This window comes from Chaetura pelagica, unplaced genomic scaffold, assembly GCF_000747805.2.
Source record: "Chaetura pelagica isolate M959 unplaced genomic scaffold, ChaPel_1.0 scaffold147, whole genome shotgun sequence".
NCBI classification, from domain to species: domain Eukaryota; kingdom Metazoa; phylum Chordata; class Aves; order Apodiformes; family Apodidae; genus Chaetura; species Chaetura pelagica.
This window is the reverse complement of record NW_009954194.1, coordinates 1,063,760-1,082,447: the sequence shown is the minus strand read 5'-3', so window position 1 is coordinate 1,082,447 and position 18,688 is coordinate 1,063,760. Positions and strand designations below refer to the sequence as shown.

The window sequence follows — 18,688 nt, the reverse complement described above, 5'->3', positions numbered from 1 at the left end:
GGGTCCTCCTTCTTGCCCTTCTTGTAGACTGGTGTGACATTTGCTATCCTCCAGTCCCCAGGCACCTCACCTGTTGCCCATGACTTACTGAAGATGATGGAGAGTGGCCTTTTTTTTAATTAACAAATTACTATAAATAATTATTTGTGACTGAAGGTGTCTAACTTCTTTACCATAGAATCACAGAATGGTTTGAGTTGGAAGGGACCTTAAAGATCATCTAGTTCCAATCCCATCGTAGAAGGCCTCCAAAGTAGTCAGACAGAGTTTGCCCTTGGTGAAGCTGTGTTGGCTGTCACCAATCACCTTTGTTTTCCGAGTGCCTTAGCAGAGCCTTCAGGAGGCTCTGCTCCATCACCTTGCTGAGCACAGAGGTGAGACTGACTGGTCTATAGTTCCCTGGGTCTTCCTTTTTCCTCTTCTTTATACTTAAAGAGACTCATCCAGGAAAGGTACAGTACTCATGAAAAACAATCTTTGCATTCTGTAAATAACCATGCCCCTAATATGCATGGTGCAAACATTCCTATACACCTGTGCATGGTTAACAAATTCCTTGTGAATGCCGTCGTTTGATACAACACAGTTAAAATAAAGCAAAAACAACAGTAGTTTAAAACTATCTGAAGAATATCTTGTTAAGCATCTTACTTCCCATCTATCTCAAAAATGTCATTGTTACAACCATACCCTGACTACAAGTGTATTTGGAAGAGATTCTCAACAACATATTAAATAAAGCCTGAACTGACCTGCTCAACTGGATAAAAATAAGAATATAAATAACCAAAAAAATATTTTCTCTAATTAAAAAAAGCAGAATAGAATTTCAGTGCTATAGGAGTGAAACAGTCCTGTACATATTTGATCCAATATCCCCCCCCCCATAACAATTATGTTAGTTAATACAAGAAAATGCTGTATTTTCAGGCTTACATTTTTCTGTCGACTGCTAACAAGATCAAATGCAAGACTGGCTCTGTATTCACTGTAGACCTGGAAAAAATCCAGCACATTGGAGGTGTGAATAACTTGTTATATCCCACTTTATAGAAGCAACAGAGACACTAATAAAATGCTGCTGTAAAAGTATTATAAACACTTGTGCACTGAGGGAGGCTGAAGGAGGCAAAGCCAGTTTTTTTGAGGTCTGACTGTACCCTTAAATATATAAGTCCATATTTCTGCAGTAAAGTAAATTGTGTGTATGTACAACAAATCAACACCACCATGCTAGTTTAGGAATTGAATGAGACTTTCCAAAGCACTTATGGAATTTAAGGATCATCAGGAACGCAAAGAGAAATAATGTTTACTTTTTTCCTATGGTTCAAAATTTGCTTTAAGCTACATGAAAGGTAGCACTGGAATCAAATGAAATAGATGCAAGCGCTTACTTATATACACAAAAATTGTATCAGCTTTTATTTCTCTTTAAAACACTTCTGCATACTGAGACAGAAAAGCATCTATTTTAAGGGCAAGTGGCAGGGCAACTGGCACTGCAGGTGTTCAAAACTTCTGAAAAAGTCTGACCTAGCAACCATAAATCTTTAGAACATCATACAAATAATACTAAGTTTGTTAAACAAACCTTGCAAAGTTGTTGCTCACTACCCCCAATCCTCCAGCTGTTTCAGCACACTGAAGCATGCTACATTTTTGGCTATATGAAAGTAGGGCATGCATAAATGCCTCTGGCATAAGGGAGCCTATTAAGTACATCCATTAAACTTGCTTCCGCACTGCACAATGTAGTTTCTTTAGAGATGCTGAAAATGATAGCACTTCCAAGTTCTGATCTCATTTCCTGAAAAGTGGTTTTAATAGTGAAAAAATGCTAACTTCACACATTTATCAAGTGCATTTGAATTCACACAACATGCAAAACAAATGGCTAGTGCATCATGCCACACAGAAGTAACCTCATCTACTACTTTAAAAGTAGGACTGCACAATAAATGTGGCCTAAGACATTTCAGGAGTGGGAAACTAACAGATAATCTATTTCATATTAGTGTTCCAGGGACAGTGGAAAAATATATATCTGATTTCAGATTCCACCCTTTAACAGACATGCAAGAACTGAAATTCAGAAGCCTCACAGTACCTGCTTTTCCTAAAGTCTGAATTTTAACTTACAAGCTCTATCTAGACTGTAGAGGAAGTCATCTTCTGTCAATTTAACCAGTTATGATTTCATAAAATGATCTTGATAATGAACTGTAGTTTTATTGTGTGAACTGTCACACAAAATTTCCAGGAATTTATGGATTTGCAACTACTAATTCAGAAGCAGAGGTGTTTGTTGAAGATTATAAAGGTCCTCAGAAGTATATTGTATCAAGAAGTTAGCAAGCTTTCCCAAATTATCTCTTATATGCAAAAATGACATTTTTTGCACTGCAATATATTTTAATATTTACAAAATTTCAGCAAAATAAACTACAACTTAAAACAGCATTCAGCATTCCAAATAGGATACCTACATCTGCTGTGATGTCATTGAATTTTGTTATAAAGGCATGTTTCACAATATCCACTGCAATTTCTGAAGCAACCACCATGCAAACATCCGGGAATAACACCCAAAGATGATCTGAAGGGTTGGGAAGAAACAAGTTAGGTCATTTAATTTGACATCAGCATATAACATAACAGTTGTTAACACTTTTGCTCAACAGTGAAAAATCCTCAAGAGACTAAAGAGTGTGTAACTTTAAACCACCACTCAGCATGTAGTATGTAACTTCCTGCTTATTCTACTGCTGTTTTAGAAACTCAACTAGGAAGACAATGTTTGCACTTACTAGACAGTAGATGTTCAGTATGTATGAGTAATAGAGCATCTCTGGTTTTAGATGCTTAAAGTAAAATTTAGGTAGACTAGTAAACAATCAAGCAAAATACACCACACAGATCAGGGTTCAAAATTACAAAAACAAAGTTCCAATAAAATCCAAGTTTTACTCAATATTTATGTAATATGGTATCAAAATCCTAAGTAAAATCAGTATTAAATGTTTAATGGAAATTTTCATCTAATGCTGTATCAAATTTCAATTCCCTAGCTTCACAATATAAAATTCTCTAGGAGATCCTTCATCCTCAATGTACTTCAAGGGAAGTACTGGGAAGAAGTAATTAAAAACATTGTTTGAAACATAACTATGTACTTTTATGGCATAACAGCATGTACTTCTCACAGAAAGGAGAGAGTCATCATTACATGAAAGCCAGGAACAGAAAAATGAGAATCTAAGGTATTCAACAAGTTAAGATTCCTCAGTTAAGTGTCCTCCTGGTTACTCTCATCCTTCAGCTTGAGGAAAGAAGCAAAAGATACAGCTGTTGATAGCACAGGAACTTGTCATTTTATATTTGACTTTTCTACTAGTTTACTCACCTGGATTCCATGAGAACTGTTCCATATTTCTTAGACATACAATTAGTAGCAGCACGTAATTGGTGAACCTCTCTTTTATATCTAGTTAAAAAAACACAACGAAACACCACACCAAACTATCAACTCCAAAGAAACATTTATTTGCATACATACATATCTACTAATCACTTAATTAAGTGATAGATTAGGCAATTGTTTCCATAAAATATTAGATTTAAGGGGAGGGAACATCAGGAAGCTCACCACAGACAGAGCTCTGCAGTGTCTGTGGCCCAACTGGAGGTCTGTCCAATGCTGCATCAGCTCAGGGTACCCAGCATCAGAAAGGAATTAAGTTGTGACTTGCTATAAACTCTTCTAATACGTTAATAAAATAGTCATGTTTCTTGAGAAAGTTGTTCATTTCTTGTGGGATTCAAAAAGAACCAGCACCTCCTGGTGCTAAAATGGAGACAATACACCCATCATTTCAAGTTATTAGCAAGGCAAATTTCATTTTCTACAGATCCCATACCCAAATTGCTATATACCAGGTCCACCAGTAGGAAAAGCAGACAATTGTTTCAGGAGAACTATTCCACTTTATTTACAAGGTTCCCTACTTGTCTTTCAGTGCCATCTTAAAAGATATTAGAAGGGAACATCAACTCAGCTATAAAAACTGTAAGAACTAAAACACAAAGGATGGAGTCCTATCTTGCCCTCCCTGGATAGGCAAGATCTTTTTTTCTAGTTTGTTTCCCTTTCTCCATAAACAACCCACACAGTTTGCTTCAGAAAGCATCACCTTTTTTTACATACTAAAAAATCCTTCAAATTGTATTGCTGAATAATGGGGTAATACCTAAAATATAACGTCACCACAAATAAGAAAGTGCTAAGAAGTCTTTTTAGAAGACAGAACTATAACTCGTTACACCTATTAATAACCTTGACAGCTATTTCTTTGTGGACAAGTCATCTCCAAATCCAAAGGGTTAATTTCCTTAAGCACCTCAAATAATCCATAGGGTTCTACCTACTGATTTTAGTCAAAATTAAAAGAAAATAAGGACATAAAACCAAGAAATGTTTAGAAGAACGGACAAGGATTGAGAAAAACATACCTGACTGACTGTGTCAGCAGCCTCCATCATCTCTAACTGACTACAGACCAACAACACTGTTCATGGTTGCAGTTACTATATTATAGTATAACATTATCCCTCATTTTAAAAAAGAGGTTTCAAAATACTGGCAAGCCTGAAGGAAGGAAGCAAAAAGAAAACTCCTCCAGCAGATGAGAACAAAAAAAGCACACAGAATTCCACAATGAGATTGCATGCATACATTTAAAAGGCACATTTTGAAGTACATAAATTTGTCTCTTAGTATGAGCTGGGGAAGGGTCAGAGGAAACACAGGTTTCCAAAACAGAACAAGTGGCATACATATGCAGGAAAAAACAAGGTAAAATAAATTTAAATACCAGAAAAAACAGGACATATATGGATTCCTAGCCTTAATTTCTTGACTTCTTGCCAAAACAGTCTGAGAAGTAGAATAAGTTTTTCTAGGCTCCTGAATGCACCAAATACTGCCCAAATTACTGGAACACAGTATTTTCTAATAAATCTAGTTAAGAGGTATCACTTGGTGGTGTCAACAATGAACTAATGTGCAGTCTAGCATTCCTTCAGCTATATTTTCTATCACAGCCATTAGTGACTTGAAAGTGATCAATGAATTTTCAAACTTTTGCCCAAAACTTCAAGAATTTTCGTCTTAGTATTTCCCACACTGCATACTGGCACATTGCCATGACACACCATTAGTAAGCAATGCATAAGGCAACACAGAGACCCCATCCTCAATGCTTCAGATCCAAGGGAGGCCTGTACAGACAGAAGTTCTCAGGCTCAAACATTAAAGCACATCAAGCCAATCCTTCAGACATTTATTACCTGCTCAGTATGTTAGCACACCACTTGACAGTATTAAATTGAGAAGGAACATCTTTGGCCTTAAATTTGCTCTTGTGTTATAATAATAAACATTTTTGCCCACTAATTTCTGAGGCTGAATGACAGACTGACACCTATTTTTCCCCTCTGCTTATTTTTCCTGTTCTCACTGGCCTCACTTCTAATCTGTTATCTTGGCTGCCACAGCTGTTCAAAGCTGCTCAACAGCTGTTCAAGGAATGACAGAATGAGTGTGGCTAGTCTTCTTCATCCTTGCCCCTGTTATTAACCAACTGTCAGATGCAAGCAAAAGATACAGCAACATCAAAAGGAAACCCAAATGACTCAGAAATTTGTTTCATTTCTCACCTGCATGGACAAGGGCAAAAAAGGTTTCAGAATATCAATACTACCTATGATACTCATTCCTAAATACCAATTAAAATTTCAGAATACAAAATATGCACCAATAATGTTTCATTATTTATTATGAGTTTGTTTGATGCTGTATGTCTACATGTATTTTTTTTTTTAAACAGTGAGGGGAAATTCCTGTACTGTGCATTGCAAATTTTTAGATTATGTGGTAAACTAAAGAACAAGTGAGACTACATCCCTAGATTCACATTATGGACATCACGTTCTCAAAGAAAAGCAAAGAGAAAGTTAATTACTATTAAAATTAAATATTTGTGAATCTAGGGAAACAGTGAACAAGTCATCAATATTTGTGTCTAGTTACAGAGACTGTCAAAAGGATATGTCTCTGCTGCTTTAGCATGACAGAGTAAAATGGGAAGAAAAAGTAACTCAGTTCTTCACTTTTCATCATAACAATCCTTAGTAACATTGATATAAGCCATTTAAACTTAGATTCAAACACAGCCCACAAAGTGTTGGCAATATGCGTATCACAAACTGTTTTGCAGTTAGAATATGGTATAGCTTTAATTACTCTTTCCATTATAAGGCAGACAAAAGAACAGGCTGACGACATTTTAAACAATTTTCTGCTGCCTCCACGAGCACTTGATCAAGTTTACTTTCTTGCAGTTTATGCTCTTCAGTGTTGAAGAACTGACATCTACCACTAATTCAAATATACTAAACCCCCTGACTGGTCCCTTATCAGCACATACCCCGCATAGACTGCATTCTAATACCATGCTTAAATTCTAATTTCGATAGTGCTAGCCCAGAAGTTTGGCCACACATCATGCTATAAACTCCCCATACACACATACTTTAGACAATTTTGAAAGATGACATGGAATTTGCTTGTGCTTCCATGCATCCACTTGTGGTGAAAATTATGATATATGATCAAATATTTTAAATATACCAAAATATATAGAAGGGAGGGAGGGAGGGAAGGACGGAAGGAAGGAAGGACGGACGGAAGGAAGGAATCAGGCATTCCAAGACTTATACATCAGAATTTAGTGGTCATGTGTTTAATCACAATATACCTTTTCTCATTAAGATAAGGCATATGTGCCTATTGGGGCTGTCATATGAAAAGAGGTGGCAAACATTTATTTCAAAGCTGGTAATACGCATGCTGCCATAAACCCAATAGGGGAGAAAAGCAAGATGTACTTTTTCTATAGGTTCTGTGAAGTAAAGCCCAAAAAAGGACTGATTGCACATAGCAAAAAAGAGATTTCAAATCACTTTGTCTCACATCAAGCCTTCCACTGAAATTCAAATGGAACTCTACGCCCATATTAGTAACACGTTCCACTCTTCTATAAACTCTTCTAGAAAACATATAATTTAAAGAATTGATAGCAATAAACACCTTAAGTTTAACTGCCAATGTGTCAGAGGGTATAAGCACTTTTAAAAAATATGGACAAAACTGTAAAAATGTATGGTTGGCAATGCTCTTGATGGTCAGGTGCTGAGGTGGATCATGAACTGGTTGAAAGGACAAGAGAGTTATGGTCAATGGGACAAAATCTAGTTGGAGGTCTGTGACTAGTAGAGTCCCTCAAGGGTCAGTACTGGGACTAGTACTAGTCAATATTTTCATCAGCGACCTGGATGAGGAAATAGAGTGTGCCCTCAGCAAGTTTGCTGATGACACTAGGCTGGGAGGAGTGGCTGACACACCAGAAGGCTGTGCTGCCATTCAGTGAGACCTGGACAGGCTGGAGAGTTGGGCAGGGAGAAACTTAATGAAATTTAGCAAGGGCAAGTGTAGAGACATCCATCTGGGGAAGAACAACCCCATGTACTAGTACAGGCTGGGGGCTGACCTGCCGGAGAGCAGTGTAGGTGAAAGGGACCTGGGGGTCCTGGTGGACAGGAGTATGACCATGAGCCAGCAATGTGCCCTTGTGGCCAAGAAGGCCAATGGCATCCTGGGGTGCATTAGAAAGGGTGTGGTTAGTAGGTCAGGGGAAGTTCTCCTCCCCCTCTATTCTGCCTTGGAGAGGCCACATCTGGAATATTGTGTCCAGTTCTGGGCCCCTCAATTCAAGAAAGACAGGGAATTGCTTGAAAAAGTCCGGTGCAGAGCCACAAAGATGATGAAGGGAGTGGAACATCTCCCTTATGAGGAAAGGCTGAGAGAACTGGGTCTCTTTAGCTTGGAGGAGACTGAGGGGTGACCTCATCAATGTTTACAAATATGTTAAGGGTGAATGTCTGGAGGACAGAGCCAGGCTTTTTTCAGTGATATCCAGTGGTAGGACACGGGGCAATGGGTGCAAACTGGAACACAGGAGGTTCCACGTAAACATTAGAAAAAACTTCTTTACTGTGAGAGTGACAGAGCACTGGAACAGGCTGCCCTGAGGGGTTGTGGAGTGTCCTTCATTGGAGACATTCAAAACCCGCCTGGACAGATTCCTGTGTGATGTGTTCTAGGTGATCCTGCTCTGGCAGAGGGGTTGGACTAGGTGATCTTTCAAGGTCCCTTCCAACCCCAAAGATTCTGTGATTCTGTGAAATGAAGTATATTTCTAGGACAGCACAACATCTAGTATGAACTAGTGTAATTAATTAGCCAAAATCACAAAGAACCAACTCCTGAACTCACTCAGGAAGGACTTGAACTCTGAAGATATTAGGAAGTTTGCAGTGGTAACTAACCAGAAGGGCAGTGAGATCCCAGGAATAGAGATCTGGACCATCTACTCACTTAGGTAGAAGACAGTCTCTAGAATGCCTAACACATAATGCAGGAATCCTTAATCAGGAAGGAAAACAATAACTTTGATCATGTTAGTCCCACTGTTTATACATTTAGATCAAAAGCTGGTTATATATCATAGTGTGTAAGAAGTGAAACAAGAACTTTCGGTTTACATCTCAGTAAACCATAAGTAGCTCTAGTGACAACTATCTCTCTTTGCAAGTGACCAAAGCACAAGAAAGGATCAAAGACTGAACAAGGAATCACAAAAAAGGCACCAATTTACCTTAAATATACTTCTGCTCCCATATCCCTCACTCTTACAATGAGCAACCACATTAGAATGTTACTCAAAAAAAACTAAACACACACAAGAAAGCAGTTTGAATTCAAGAGACCAAAGGTAAAAATAAAGGCTGTCAAAAATTTTTATCAAACTCAAAGTGACTGATAAATGGGGTCAAAGCAGAAAGAATTAAGAAAAATGAAGAGAAATTATACAAGAAACTTAAGTTCCTGAAGCTTAAGAATAAACATACTAAATTTCTGAGACAAGATATTTAAAAAACAAGGAATAATCTGGCCAAACTGCCAACTGAATCAAATAATGTAAGGCACTGTACCTAATGTACTTCATTTGACATACAACTGGGTTTTGTGAAAAACTCAGCTTAGAGCACAGCTTGAAATTAGAATAAGCCACTTAAAAGCATAAAGGAAGGCAGCATGCTGGGCTTTTAGAAGAGCTTCTCTTTTTAATTTTGGTCTCCTCATCCACTAATCCTGAGCCCTACAAACTTAGCTTACAGCTATTTCAAAAAGAGAAGATACTATTTAAATTGTAAATATGTAAATGTTTTCATGCTTTTATTCCATTTGTAGCAACTTCCCTTAATCATTACATCTACTCTTGAAGTCACCGATATCTTACTCTTCTGCTAGTTCATACTTTCCTTTTGATTACCACATTAAGTAAGAAGGGAGGTTCACCATTCATTACAAATTCCTTGGATACATCCAAGATAGACATTCTTCCCCCGAAGAATTAGTATATTTAGCTTCTATGTACGAATCAATACCTTTTCACTGAATTTAACCACATGTTTGAGACAATGGTAATATTTTAAGCAGAGCCCCATAAAAAACGGGGCATCCATTAAGTCTGTCTAGGCTTAATCAGCTACTGTTGCGACTGTTGCCCTACAGCAGATACTGCAGACCTGAGAAAAGAGCTGGAAGAAACTGAAGAGTTGGAAATATAAAGGGGAATCTAAAGATAAGTGCTTTATTTTAGAAGTTTAGTTCAGTCCAGAAATGCAGTTTAAGCATGTGGTGTTCTAGGGTGCACAAGGCACTCCAAAGGCTAACTAGAAGCTCAGTCCACAGGACCAGACTAGCTTCAGTTCCAGGGGTAGGATATAGCATTGGCATAGGACGCCAGTGCAAGGGGCACTACCACTTCAGCTGCAGTAAATAAAACACGTAGAGGATAGTTACCAGAATGCATGAACTGAAACAATACTGATCCATCCTTACTGAAGCTGTGATGCAATAAATTGGTTCAAGTTCAAAAGAGGTGAAAAGCTCTCCTAAAAACCTGTCTATGTTATTATCTAGGAGAGGAAAAACACTATTTATAACCACACTGAGAAGTGTTCCAGGAAAAGTTATCTGTTTGAAGGGAATAAATGATTGTGTTTTGTGCACTCATCTATGTATGTATTCACCTGCTTCCACCTCCATATGGTATAATAAATGGCATCACTTTTTCCACCAAGTGATAAAGGGAGACCTGATATCGCTATTATGGGTCTTCAGTAATAATGCTGAACAATAAAATATTGATATACTTTTTTTTCTAGCATACTATTGCAGGTGATTTTTATGCAGACAAACTGTAGCCTCTTCCAATAAGTCCTTCACTTATTTCAACTTTAAAAATCAAGAAAGAGGCCTTCTCTTTCAGTAGGAAACCTAGATGCATACTTTTAACTATTTTCTGCCGGTATTGTGATTAAGGAGAGAAAACTTCAGGAAACTCATCTATGTTTTCTGCCAATATTTTATTAAATAGCACTTTTAGATGTTCTCACTGTAAAGTCAAATACATTTCATTTAAAAATTGTTACGTATTTAAATCTTGGAACAAAAAATATATACTACTAGCAAAGAATATAGACCTTATCAACCTGGCTGGAAAGATTTTTTTTTTGCGTAAGACCTTCTATGAGGTAGATTAAAATGTAGTGCTAATTCTTCTGTTTCATGATATATTTAAGATGTTATGTAAATAACCTTTCACCCAAAGCATCACAAAACAATTGCTGTTTAACATTTGCATGTAATTTCATTTAATCTGCAGTTGAATTTAGAAAAAAAAAATCGCATCAATAATTCAGAATTCAAAACCTGAAGCAATCTTGATGGAAGTTTAAGTCTTGATAGAAAAAAATCCAAATAATCTATTTCTAAATGAGCAGCTACAATTTTTTTTAACCTATTGAACATTTGAGTTCTCTGGTTTAAAAAACTAGGAGTTGGAATGCAAAAACACATTCTGTTTGCTTATCTGTATACATAACGTTCACTAAAAAAATCACATGCATAAAGTAACAGAAACGCGTGTGTTCAAAGATGAGAAAATACTACAAGAAAAGCTCTAGTACAACCTTGAAGTGCAATCTATCCTACTAGTTCTGAAAACAGGAATTCAACAGATATTTCAGATGGCTGATACCAGCATTAGAAAGAACCTTCCTCAAAGGACAGCTGTTAACAGCTTTTCCTCAGGAGAAACACTTGAGTAGAGAGTTCTCAAACTTCATACTCAGCAGCAACAGTTAGGAAGTGCCAGAAGCACAACTTATTTCCTAGGACCCTTTACTATTATCATGCTAGCATGTCAAAAGTTACAACCATCTCCAATATTTATTTGTAAGCCAGCTACTTCATTACATTCATCTGGGGTGGGGGGAAGAAGTATTTTAAGATCCAACCTCAAAACTCCCAAACAGGCTGCATTCTGAGATCACTGGCAAAACAGCACACAACAGTCAACTTTTTGAAAACACAGAAGATTTCAGTGTCTTTGAAAGATGCATATTTTGAATACCATAACTTACATCTTAAACTCCTATTTAGTAATAACTTTAGTGCATAGCTTATAGGTTGTTTTAGCATCTCAAATAAAAAAAATAGCCATTTAAGGAAAAACAGTGTTCCTGGAAGTGAAATCCCAGTTCCACCACACTGAACCAAACAGTAACAGGGGAGATGAGGAATTGAAGTCACAACACTCAAATTCACCAAGGTAAAGCTGTTTTAACAATAACAGTAAATAAATTAATACTTTAAAAAAAAAAAAATCAACCCCCCACATTTTCTCCTCATCAGCACAACTATACATACCGCTATTTGACATCTGAAAAAGATTGTTCTTCTCAAACTTCTTGAAAACACTTCCTTTTATTTCAACAAACTGCAATTTTTAAAAACAGTTAGTTGGTTTTTATTGATAAGAAACCCGATATAAACAAATTAGACTATCATATAATATGCAAACCAGATATGATATACAAAGAAAGGATGCTGAAAAAAATTAGGGTAGCTACATAATAAGACTACATACTTACATTGTTTGACATCATGATGGTAAGCAGTGATTTATTGTGGGAGTTGAAGGCCACATTAAGGGTTGTTGCTTGGACCATTATAAGAATAGCATGCAGGACTGGACAGCAGGGTTAAGGAAGCATACTTGGAAATAATTTTTCTGCACAACAGTACTGAACAGCACCAAAACTCAGAGTTTCTGTTTTGCTTCCAAAGTTTTATAAAAATGTTTTTTTGTCTCCCTATCAACTAGATTTACAGCAAGACAGTACTCAAATCTACATCAGGTACCCACGATGCTTTGTGGTGTGTAACAATTATGTTCATTTTTCTTGTTCTAAAAGAGCCCAATGACATTTGTCAGGAGAAAAAGCAATACAACTTGAAGAAAAAAAAATGGAAATAAAGGAAGATTCAGAATTAGCCTAAAGATTTCAGAATAAACAGGGGAAAGTACAAGAATTCTAAATTCATCACCACATCTATTTGTCTACTTATCTCTTTAGAGATAATTTTCGTCAGTTCACTGTAAGGTTACTTCACATGGAACTTATTTGCATCCTGAATATGCATGATTTTATTCCTTCATTTCAAGAAAATGTTTTCAAGCTAGTTTGTAACCTAAATAACCTATAGAATAATAACTCCACTAAATAACAAAACCCCACCGTCTTCAAGACCCTGTTACCCAAAATACTCAAATACTAATCAGAAATCAAAACTTCCATCAACTATGCAATTATTGTTTTTAATTTTACTACACATTAGGTACTAAAAAAAGCAGTCTACTACTGCAGCAGTATACCATTATAAAGGTTTTTTTTATTCCAGCTTTTTTCATTCATTTTAAAAACCTGTAGTACTGGTAGTCTTTGAAAACAAAACCCCACTGATTTAGGAATACTATCAAATTTTCAAATACATTAAAATGATGCAGAGAAAATACTCTGTGATTTAATTTAGAAAATTTTGCAATTTATGAAGAAAAAGGATACAGACATATAGCACTGCCATGAAGAAGTGAGGAATCACACCTATGTGAGCTCTTTTTCTTTCCTTAGGTTCTGTAGCTGTCCAATAAAGAGCATCCAAAATATCTTGCCCAAATGAAGAAAACAGACGATCTGCCACCTGAACAAAATGAATTTTTTACTGCCTTAAAGCAATACTTTTCTCTTCAACACTTGGATACACCACCCTAAATACAATTCAACCTAAAAGAAGTTTCACTTATGGATCACTCTTGCTCATTCAATTTCCATTCTGGATTTCAAAGTGGTATTGTTCCTTTTATATATTCAGTAGCTTACTTTTCCTCTCAAATTTACTATCTGATTTTCAACGGTATTTACATTATATAACCATGTAATGCTAATTTAGATGCTTTCTTAGAAGACATCCAAGCACAGTTCAAACTTCAGTCTTTGATAAAGCAATATGCATGTTGTGTCAAACTATTCTAAATGTGTTTTCCCCATCTTTCTATGTTTAATAAGGGGGGAAATAACAAAACGTTTCTTTCAAATGTGTGATAGGGAACAACATGAGCTTACAGATATAAAAAGAACAGAAATTAGATTGGGCTGTACCGTTTCCTTACATCTTTGAAAAAATACATCATCAATACAAATCTCTGCATAAAGCAGAATTCAAAATTAAAAGTACTGTAAAACAACACAAAGTGATTGAGAGGGACTAGAAAAGCTACCAAAAAGGGAAAATTAGTTTGAAAAAAACTACAAATATGTGAAGTGCAACCAAAGAACATAAGCACAAATAGGAAAAAAACCCAATAATTCTAACGACAGGTAAAACATGGACAGTGACCATACAATCACAGAATGTATTGGGTTGGAAGGGACCTCTAAAAGTCATCTAGTCCAATCACCCTACAATAAACAGGGACATCTCACACTTGAACAGGCTGCTCAGAGCTCCATCAAGCCTGACTTTGACTATATCCAGCGATGGGGCCTACACCACCTCTCTAGGCAACCTGTTTCAGTGATCCACCACTTTCATATTAAAGAAATCTTTCCTAATATCCAACCTAAATCTACCATTTTCTAGCTTGAAACTATAACCCCTTGTCCTATCATTATATGTCCTTGTGAACAGTTTCTTCCCCAGCCTGAGCTTGTAATTCACTAGTAACACCACAGAAGGAAAGGTCATACAGCGTTCCATCCATTCTCAACACTTCATCATCAGCAAGCATGTAAAACTACTGAAGATCTGTACTACAGTTCAGTGATTTTAAAACTAAGCTGCACAGGACAACAAAAACAGCACTTCAAAAATGTCTTATGGTCTTTCGAGAAGACCATTTAAGACATGCTAAAACAACACATAGCAATACACAACCAGGTGCACAATATAACTACAAACATTGACTATCTAGAAAACAAACTCTTGAGACAGCATAAGTAAACCCAGATCTGGGAAAATTTCCTGACTTTGTTAAGAGTACTAAAGGTAAAGATGTATACTCTAGCTTATTCAAGCCAACATTTATTGAAATTTCCTAAAATATGAAGACTGATTAGTGGATGTGTTAAGTGAACTGTACTACTCTTCAAGGATCACCAAAGAAATAAAATTAACAAAATCATGACCTGATGAATTATCATAAATCTGAAGATCAAAAACCCATCAGGTTTGAGAGATATTTACAGTGGTATTGTTTTCGGCTTTTAAGTTTCATAAATTAAGGTGATTCACATTATGTGGTTCCTGCTCATTGTGACAACCCATTAAGTAATCACACTTTGTGTAGTAACACCAAGTACAGAATGCTTAGGGTTTGGTAAGTTTTGTTCACAATATTGTGAGGGTTTTAATAGATAAAATGTTGGCTTTGCTTTCCTTTTTATTTAAGCAGTCTTTATTTGCTGCAAGGACAGAAAATATTAAAACCCACCACACAATATTGTTGCTTGCTTCTCCAAATATGACTTACCTAAACCCTACATGCCGGCTCCAGGCTCCAGCAGAATTCCATGGTGAGCGCTGTCACCAGCGTAACGCACATTGGGGCTTCACAAGGAGCAGGAGCCGGTGATTCTGAATCTAAAAAAAGAAAAGTGTCATTTAAGCCAAATGTGCTGAATGCTCCCCTTAGGCTATCTGGAGCATTCAGCACATAATTTGAAGATTTTGCATTTCTCACACCTGTCCAGGACAATAATCCCTGGACTTTCCAACAGCCGAAAACATTAGGACATTGTAAACATCTCTGTTGCTCAGTGATTTAACTAAATTGAAAAACCTTCCTATTTTTAAGATTTGTGAAAATGTAAAGTTACTTAAACCCCCCCCACATTTAACAGTTCCCTGAAAAGCCTTGCTTGCATTAGTAGCAAAAAGTTATAACTAAATTCCAAATAGTCCAAACAAGACAAAATTCAAACTGTTGAAAGCTGACTATCAACCAAGCCTTTCTTTCAGTGGGATCCCACAACATTTTCTGCCAATACTGTGGCTGCAACCTACCACAGTTTAAAAATCCCTTAAAAAAACATGCCCTTCACTTGGCACATCAGGTTTCATGAGACACCATGAAAACTAAAAACCATTTCTAATATCAAAGTCTAATGTAACTTCTTTTATGCATGGTAAGAGACTCCCCCCTTTCTTAAAAAACAAACCCAAAACTCAGGCAGCACTTCTGAGTTGACACTTTTGATTCTGCTAAATGCAGCAAAGAAACTCAAATCTTCATTCAAGATGGAACAGAACATGGCTTTCAATTCACAGCAAATACTGCAGTCTCTCTTCAAATTATGTGGTAAGCACATAGTGCTGTATTTTCTCAGTTTAAGAGAAGTGACTTGAAGTAGTCTTGGAATAAAGAGAAATTACTGTTTTGAGCACATGGATTTATTAAGTGAACATCTCTCATCAATTATGGAACTATATATGATGAGTAATTCCCAACACAGCTAAAATCCACATAGTAGCTCAGTGCCAATTTAATATTTGTGCAGTTTTCAGCAAATCTAAAATAAAAGGAAACAAAATCCTACAAAAAAACAACTAAGGTGGCTTGTCTGTTATTTATTTCATGTAGGATAACAGAGTGTGTTCCTTATGCAGTATTTTCATACTTCATGACGAAAGAACAAATGTCTTTGGACACAATATTCAGATTGTGCACAAAGAGCCCTGTTTTAGCAGTCATCAAACAAAGGCACAGCAGATGTTCAAACAAGGAAGGATTAATATGTTGTTCAGAGATCCCAGAATCCTAGTAGACTATCTCCTGTGTACAAAGCTCTGATTGAGTACTTTTAAGAGGCTATATTGCTGCTATGTCCTATATTTGCAGGACGGAGATAAGATTGTAGCTATGAAAGCATTATTAACTTCATGAATCACTGATCGCAGAAGTGCAATTAAAAATTGTAATAACAAAACAATTTTTTTCCCCAGAATTTCTCTTTATCTTACTTCCCAAAACAGAATTTCCTTTTCTTGTTTCACTATATTCACTCAACTTACTGTTTATGCACTCAGGTTTTTGTCTGCTAGCCAGGACTGAGACAGGTTAAGCAGTAACATGTGCCTTTGAATACAAAGATTAAGCTATACTTCCATAAAGAAGAATTAAAAACAAAATTCCATGTCTTCTACTATATTTCTTGTCTGCTCTCACTCATAATCTCATCACTATTTTTAATCAAAAGTTTCTACTTTTCTCTACGAGTTCAAAACCTCACTCATTTCACTATTAGCATCTTGGATCAAGATATTTCTTCTCCCGCTTTCAGTTCTCAATTTCATTCAACTAAATGAATTAATAAGCTCCAGGAACTAGGCAATACGAAACAGTATCAACAAGCCTTATTTTCCACAAATTTTTCTGTTTTACTGCATCTAGGCTTATTATATCATGTGTGTACACACTTGGGAGAACACAAAATGAGCCATATTTTAAGTACAAATACTTTAATGGATTATTTTAGATAGTTTGAAAAAAGCATGCTTGATATTCTGATGCAAACATTCTTACCTCAAGCATGTTATAGATGATGTAGAGCTTTATGACAGACTGTCCCCTTATCAGATGATACATCATAGAGTAGTCAACATAGTGCATCATGAAGTAGCAGATGATCAATATAACTCCTTTGAGAACATCACATACCTGAGCAGGTTGTAGCAAACGTCTATCACTGAAATACAAAGGGCAAAAAATTCCACTAAATGTCATATACCCACAAAATACAAATGTTACCAAGTCAGTAGACATTTACAGAAGCTGTTCATCAAGGATATATTTTAATTTAGCTTATCAGTGTCTCTGCTCCTCAATCCAACTCAGAAGAACATCATAATCATAATATATACTTACAGATCGCTTCTGACCAGGATCAAATTGTCTTATGCGTGACATTCATTTAGTTAAAATACTCTTATTTGGTGGGTAAGAGCTCCCACTTGTTAAGAACCTTTTTCATGCATGCCATTTGGTTTTTAATTTACCCCCTCTCTTCCAGCCAATTCTACTTCTCACTTGGATTTCCTCAGTTGCATAAACTGTACTTGCTATAACCCAAAGACAAAGAAATAAAGACATTATCTTCAACCTCAGTCTAATGAGCCAGATGCTGAGGAACAGGCTCTAAAAGCAATTCAGTATCTTCTTTTAGCTCTAAGTGCTGCAGAAGTAAATATAAACATTGAACTGATGCAGAAGTTTTCTATCTAGAGCCCCACAAGTAGCCCAAAAACTAAATGAATCATTACACAATTTCTTCCTATAAACTAAAACTACAGGAAGAAAATAGCTTTACTTCAATTGCCACAATAGCAGCCATAAGCATAATGAAACAGCAAGGCAGTATTTACTTGTCTATTTACTTAGTTTAGCATTAATAGTATTCAAAGCACTTAAAAAGCATTAAAATTAAATCATAAGGTTATTTTATAATTAAACAGAAATAATTTATCCTTTTCATAATATATGTATTTATTTTTAATATGCACTGAAAAACTTCTACAGAAGTTAACATTCCACAGAAGTCGGAACTAATTAGCAAAATGCAACTTAGAAATTTTCATTTTCTGCATTCTTAAACCACTACATTATCCAGAGATTAGACAATGTTCACAACAACTGATAGGTGCTTAAAAAAACAAGTTAAGTTGATAGAAATTTGTAATATTAAAAAAAAACAAACCATCAAAAACATCCTAACAGTTACTTATGACCTCTGGGAGTGCAGACATTCTATAGATCCTGCAGACAAGTAAAAAATCCCAACTAGCTGATACATTCTATTTAAATACAACATCAGAGCTAGAGCGTTAACACTGTGGGCCTTCTTTGTTGTCTTCCATTCAAAAAAAAAGCCCAGAAGACAGCACTCATGCATTATAACACCCATGGAACCACAACATCTTTCTAGAATGATACACTCATTCTAGGATTATGAGTGAGAAAGTTTCCAGAACTCTCAGATTTACAGTACCACACTTTGAACAGAGACCAACTGCTCCCTGTATAATATAATTTTTATTGCATAATCTGTATTAAAAGTAGTTATATTCTGAATAATAGAATTTAACCTGGTCCAGCACACC

The 18,688-nt window shown here is 36.1% G+C and overlaps 1 protein-coding gene across 1 annotated transcript in view; it reads right to left on the bottom strand.

Moving 5' to 3' along the window:
- TAPT1 (transmembrane anterior posterior transformation 1) overlaps positions 1–18,688 on the bottom strand; it is a 43,581-nt gene that overhangs the window by 10,577 nt on the left and 14,316 nt on the right. The window contains exons 4-10 of the mRNA XM_010003091.1: positions 17,115–17,277; positions 13,099–13,234; positions 12,124–12,221; positions 11,900–11,969; positions 3,407–3,487; positions 2,490–2,599; positions 937–996 (exon numbers count right to left, since the gene is read on the bottom strand). Of these exons, the coding sequence (XP_010001393.1) occupies positions 937–996; positions 2,490–2,599; positions 3,407–3,487; positions 11,900–11,969; positions 12,124–12,221; positions 13,099–13,234; positions 17,115–17,277 (718 nt within the window). The remainder of the gene's footprint in view (positions 1–936; positions 997–2,489; positions 2,600–3,406; positions 3,488–11,899; positions 11,970–12,123; positions 12,222–13,098; positions 13,235–17,114; positions 17,278–18,688) is intronic.